The sequence below is a fragment of the Cyprinus carpio genome, chromosome B11 (assembly GCF_018340385.1).
Source record: "Cyprinus carpio isolate SPL01 chromosome B11, ASM1834038v1, whole genome shotgun sequence".
In the NCBI taxonomy this organism is placed as follows: Eukaryota; Metazoa; Chordata; class Actinopteri; order Cypriniformes; family Cyprinidae; genus Cyprinus; species Cyprinus carpio.
In genome coordinates, this window is record NC_056607.1 from 21354250 (window position 1) to 21361024 (window position 6775).

At 38.4% G+C, this 6775-nt stretch overlaps 1 protein-coding gene across 1 annotated transcript; it reads left to right on the forward strand.

Moving 5' to 3' along the window:
* Window positions 1-3448: 3448 nt before the first annotated feature.
* On the forward strand, window positions 3449-6170 carry LOC109051529 (keratin, type I cytoskeletal 19-like). The gene is made up of 8 exons (XM_042734545.1): window positions 3449-4017; window positions 4226-4308; window positions 4393-4549; window positions 4633-4794; window positions 4947-5072; window positions 5466-5686; window positions 5805-5818; window positions 5930-6170. The coding sequence occupies exons 1-8, from the start codon at window positions 3538-3540 to the stop codon at window positions 6004-6006; spliced, it is 1320 nt and encodes a 439-aa protein (XP_042590479.1). The 5' UTR covers window positions 3449-3537; the 3' UTR covers window positions 6007-6170.
* The last annotated feature ends 605 nt before the right edge of the window (window positions 6171-6775 follow it).

Consider the following 6775-nt stretch of genomic DNA (forward strand, 5'->3'; position numbering starts at 1 on the left):
CTAAAACTTACCTACCAATTAAACTGGGGCATTTTTTCCAAAGAGGCGAGGGAGTGCCTTCTCAAAAAGAAGTTTACTCAGCAGTATAAAATAATCGACAGAAATACTGTATTATGAAATTAAATCATGTTAAGAGTGTTCATTTGTCTATCAGCAGTTCACAGTGGACTAATAATTAAGAATTAACGAAACAACCAACTTGGACATCACCACTTTCAATCACATCATTATTTTATTGCAATTTTATTCCACTTTAAAATGTTTATATTAACATACTATTTATTAAAACATCAAAAAAATATATTAAACTACAGGTTGCTTTTTGTTAGTGTGACAATGCATATTTTATTTGACATTTATTTGACACATTTCAGGTCATGGAGAACTATACTAATGGTGATTAGTTGAATCAGGTGTGTTCGGTTAGGGAGACAAGACATTATATGAGCAACGATTTTTTTTTTGTGTTGTTGCATCTGAATAATGTCACTAAAAGCTACTTTTTTCTACTGGGTGCTAGAGGATGCTAAGTACTCTCTTACTAAAGCAAGTTCAGCCTCATTTGTTGCTGTAATACTAGCATATTGTCCACTCCAGATAGGTTTGGCAAATGATCCAGTGTGTACAGAGCTTAAGAGGTAGCTATTTATGTGTTTTTGAGCAATGTTGATTTATTTATTTATTTTAACACAACAGCTAATCAGAGGTTCTATTGTAATAATAGAGACTTTTGTTTCTAGGGACACTGGTATATTTTTGCATACACATGGTTTCAGATAGCTTTAAACTGCAAACTTGAATCATGTCTTTTGTGCGCGCACACACACACACACACACACACACACAGATAATTAGTTAATGAGACAATACTTCACCTGACATCTGTCTGTTCCTCATGACCTAATCTATTTGGCAATAATCTAGATTATGTCACTATGATGTAAACTATTAATCATAGCTCAACCTATATTGAACTAGACTAGCTAAAATAAAAGAGTCTAGAATTGTGACAGTGAGAAAAAGCCATTTCCATGCTCCATTATGCAGAAAAGCTATTTTTTTTTTTTTTTTTTTTTTATAGTATTCCGGTTTGGTTAGTAAACCTGTGTTACAGTGGCTTTTGTATCTATTTTCTTTTTCATCTTTTTTAAATTAAAACATAATAAATCATTGAAAATCCCATAGATATGTAATTCTTTGGTCTGAAGTGGGTGACATCACAGTGCATTTAAAATTCTTGACCTGAATTAGCACTCTAATTTACTCTAATTAGCACTTATCTAGACTTTTACTATGTTGTAAACTATTACAGGTAAATGAAACAATAATAGCTTAAGCAAAATTAGAATTAGAATAGATAAAATATGTGATAATAATTGCCTCTACACATGCAGTGACAGCAGGTTATTACCTGGTGCTCGCCTGGACAGAACAGCCAATTTCATTCATTTTCATGAGTAATAATAGTTATCAACTCTCCCATGAGCTCTCTGAGGACAGCTCAGAGAAAGAGAGAGGTGGGGTGGAGCTCTGTTTATACAGTGAGTCACGAATGAGAGTCATCCAGACTAATGCCTTTACAACAGAGACAGACTTGAGCACAAAACAGAGCTGATCAAGCAGATCTGAAGTCATGCATGCTAGTGCTAAAATCTCTAAAATTTTACACAGATTTCTGCAGTACTTGATTCTAACTGGTCAACAGTAATCAAATATTTTCATATAATGCCCCCCAAATTGAAAAATTGTCCCAGAAAACTGATTTCATACTGCTGGTTTGTCTCCTTTATTGCTCTGCAGTCATGCTGAAATAATAGAATTATTTCAGTGCCAGTCGAAGTTTCATAATATCTGTTCATGAGAAAATAAATTATACCCCCCCTTCCCACCCCTCTTCTCTCTCCATTGTTGATCAGTAAAGTATCCAAGTTGATGCAAAGTTCCAGATGTGACCTGTTATGAGGGTGGTGGTGCAATGGTCAGATGATGTCATATCCCCCCCAGGGAGCCCACAATCAAGGCAAATCCTCTGCAGGCATCAACAGACACAAAACACATGCTTACACACTTAAAACCTCACAAATGTCACCACCCACCTTGAAAGGGACTGAACAGCGTATCTTTACATAAACTGCAAAATTACAAAGCTTAAGAACATGCACAAGATGTAATTTTGCAAAGAAATCTTTCATGTTCCTCCTCACCCATTATTGCTCATACCTATGAAACCACTCCATTTATCACTGGTCCTTGCTCGCACAAACAGTTGGAAAACCTTAGCAATTGCATAGCAACAACCTGGCAACCACAACATCATAGCAATGTGACAGAAAGTTGTGCAATCATTACAATTAAGCTCAACCTGATCTTTACTCAAAGAAACATGTATTTTGCTATTAAAAGACTAAACATTGAATGTTAAGCAAAGAATTGTCAGAAATTCATAGGAATATTATGGTATGAGGATCAATTTCTGGATGTATTAAAATTCAAAAATGCATTACATATAAAATTTATGCATATAGTAACAAATATATATCTTCTAAGACTGGCCTGTTTGAATATATTAAAATGAATTTTTTCAGGACGCATCAAATAAAAATGTTACTTATTTTCATCATAATTTCTTAGAAAAAAAGCATGATTTAATATTTAGATATTTACACATTATATACTTAATTAATATTTGAAAAAAAAAAAAATCATTATTATATATTTGTCAACAAAATCAAAGTCAAGAGCAACCAAATGAATCATGTGCGACAACATGCAGGGAAATACTTTTTTTGTGTGTTTGTGTGTTTTTAAACCAACAAGTGCAATTAACCTGGCACATGTTTTAAAATAGATTTCTTAAAGATTTTTTCTTTATAATGGACACTCTTATTTGTCACTGAAGCACTTTTTGTGCAAACAGAAACACAGCACAAGTGTTCTCATGGTTTTAAATGATGATTTTCCCTCTAACATCTGCACACTGAGAACAAACATTTGAACTTCTTTGAAACTTGGATGTTTGGTTGTCAACAAGGTTTATGTTCACTTACCGCTTGATCAGACATAAATGAATTTAAAACTATTCTGTATCCTCACATACTGGTTTAGTGTCTTTGTTCTGTTTCAAAGAGACTGACAAAGAGAGGAAAACTGGCACACTTATAAACATGTGTATGCATGTGTGTGTGTGTGTGTGTGTCTATGTCAAAGTGTCCGTAACCTTGTTGCACTCCCTTCATTGAATTCTCAAGGGTGAGGACATTGCAGTAGTTTATACAGACACAGAGACATTCCTTTGCAGTTTCCTCACTAGGGTGGAAACTGAACTCTGGTCCTTGAATCTCAACTGGAGGTTGTAGAATGATCTGGCCCATACAAACACTCCTTCCCCTCTCCTTACAAAATGCAGGACCCGCCCTCGAGTTTCATCTCTATAAGAGGGCCGGGCTGAGCTTGAAGGCACCACTCCTCTTCGGGACAACTCTAGCAGTTTCCTGTAGTGTCCTCTCTGCATTCATCTTATCTCTGCATCCATCCACCATGTCGGTTACTATTCACTCGACAACCACCAAAGTTCCCAGAACTATGACCTCAAAGTCCATTATCACCAAGACTCGGGGTAGTTCTGTATTCTCTCCACAGAAAGCCTACAGTGTCTATGGAGGTAATCTGGGAGGAACCACTCGCATCTCTTCTTACAGAGTTGGTGGTGGTGGAGGATATGGTGGAGGATACGGTTTTGGTGGAGGATACGGAGGAGGATACGGTGGAGGATATGGTGGAGGATTCAGCACTGGAATCTTGGTTGGAGGCGACAGTGACCTGGTCCAGCTGAATGAGAAGGCCACCATGCAGAACCTGAATGACCGTCTGGCGTCCTACCTGGAGAAGGTGCGCTCGCTGGAGGCTGCCAATGCCACTTTGGAGAGGCAGATCCGCGAGTACTATGAGAAGAAGGGGCCGATTGCACAGAGGGACTACAGCCACTACTGGAACACCATCAAGGACCTGAAAGACAAGGTACAGTGATGCCTGAATGAATATGCCACATGACTAACAAATTTTTAGTGCACTAATCCAGTTGCAGATAATAGAGAATTCTTGCAACCCAATGCATACTGCATTCTCATATAAAAGATTCCAATGTCTGACACATTTGGCATGCAACAATGCAGTTCTGTAATGAATCCATGCATTAAAAACTGCATATCAATGCTTTTCATTACAGATTAAAAACACTACCATCAACAACGCCAACATCCTCCTGCAGATCGACAATGCTAAACTGGCTGCCGATGACTTCAGGATAAAGTAAGTTCTCTTTAGCATCTTAAAAGATCACGTTTCATACATGATTGGTGGGTTTATTCCTCATCCTGCTTCTACACCAATCAGATACGAGCACGAATTGGTAATGCGGCAGACTGTGGAGGCCGACATCGCTAACCTGCGCCGCTTGCTGGACCAGATGACCCTGACAAAGGCCGACCTGGAGATGCAGATCGAGAATCTGCAGGATGAGCTGGCGTTTATGAAGAAGAACCATCAGGAGGTTTGTAGTAACTTCCATGTAGTGTTTTTTTGAACTTGTGAAGCTAATCAAAGACCTGATACTGAAGCCTTGTGGGTTTACAGGAGCTGGCTGCACTGAGGTCACAGCTGACAGGCACAGTAAATGTAGAGGTTGATGCTGCTCCTCAGCAAGACCTGAACAAGGTTCTGGAGGAGATTCGTTCTCATTACGAGAACATCATACAGAAACACCGCAGGGAACAGGAAGACTGGTTTAAAAACAAGGTAAGACTTGCTCTGCTATCGAGATCCCATATTTCACTGAATAATAAACAACCTATTCCAGTACAAGTGACTCTGAAGTAAAATAAAAATATAGTTTAGCTTATGATATACAGTACTTGAATTCATATTGTCTGCGTTTCTGTTTCTTTTAGACGGCAGGTTTGAACAAAGAAGTGTCCATCAGCACAGAGACCATACAAACAACCAAGACACAGATCACAGATCTACGACGCACCTTGCAGGGTCTGGAGATCGAGCTACAGTCTCAACTCAGCATGGTGAGACACAAGTGGAATGCAGGAAGTTTAGGGGGGAGAGCCGGAGATTACATTATCTGAACCGAGGTTCAGAAAATACATTACTTAAGAGGTCAGGGAAGTATACCGAAAGATGTACAAGAAACAGATGGAAAAGAGTGTGAGTGTGAGATATGTCAAGAATGCTTTATTTTATAAAGCCCTCCAAATCCCAGGAAGTAGGTGAGGTACAATGAAAGGAATGAAAAAGCCATTTACAACTGTCTTCAGATCTAAAGGCTCTGTTTGTAGACTTTCACTATGTGTAAAGAATAACAGTTCACTCATCATTCATCCAATCCATTTGATTTTCACAAAAATAAATATGTTTCATACGTAGTGACCTTTTTCTGCATGTTCTCATTACTCACACAGAAAGCAGCACTGGAGAACTCACTGGCAGACACAGAGGCTAGGTACAGTGCTATGCTAGCAGGCTACCAGAACCAAATCAACATGCTGGAGGCCGAGCTTTGTGAAGTGCGGGCAAGCATTGAGCAACAGGGACGTGATTACGCCTTGCTGCTGGACATCAAGAGCCGCCTGGAGCAGGAGATCGCCACCTACAGGAGCCTCCTGGAAAATCAGGACATCAAGTAAGTCGGTTTCTTTCATTTATCAGAGTTACTGTGTGTCAAAAGCAGTGGCGCTTGGTTCATGTTACATTATTCTGGAATGGTTTCACTAATGCATCTTTTCTTTTCCTTTATTCAGGACTCAGATACCAGGTAATTAAAGTCTTTCTTTGCATATTGCGGTGGGTTTGTCTGTCGCAGGTAATGCATTGAATGCTGTAAAGTGCTTTTGCATTACTGACTCTCTCTCTCTGTATGCTTAAGGTGGACCTATCACCATCAGCACAGGTGGAACAACAACAACAACAACAACAATCCAGAAGACACAGCATACCTTCTAAATGCTAAATGCACATCACAATGCTTTATGAGACAATATCTGGACACACACATACATTTGGTTTTGAATGCATACTGAGAACAAGCGTTACTGAGAAAAAAAACAGATGATGCTCTTATTTGTGTGTGATAAAACTCTAAAAAATAAAGCTACTGTTGTGAATTACTTTTACATTGTTTTTCTTTATTTGAACACTACAGTATAAAAGGGAATGGTGTCTATTTCACAATGCAAAACAAAATTAAGTTTGAAGTTCATATTCCATCCTGATATAATATTTAGACTGTAATGTGTTGCCATTACTTGAAAAACTAATTTACAGTAATCACTAGAAAAGAGGCTATGAGGGAAATAAACTGAGTCTCAGTCTTCCCAGTGTTATTCATGGGTTCCTTCCATAACAGCCTCACAACAATAGTGTATATGTTGCTTGGCAACAGATCCATCAAAAAAGCGGTGAAGGGAAGGTCATAACAGCTGGCTGGCTATTGACTTCCCCTTTATCAGTAAACATCTTTGACCCTCATAAACAATTGCAATTGTGTAAACTGGATAAAAGAAAATTTAGTCTATAAATAGAGGACAATATGTACAGAAGAGAAAGGGAGACATGTACGTACAGTACAACCCCCCCCCCCTTTTTTTGGATGAATGAAAGTGTTATTGGCTTGTATTTCCATGTATTAAGGACAAATTTGTTCTACGCTTACGTTTACGTGATTTGCAGGATGTAACAGGTCACCAGTAATCTTCAAAAAGAGACAAGAACA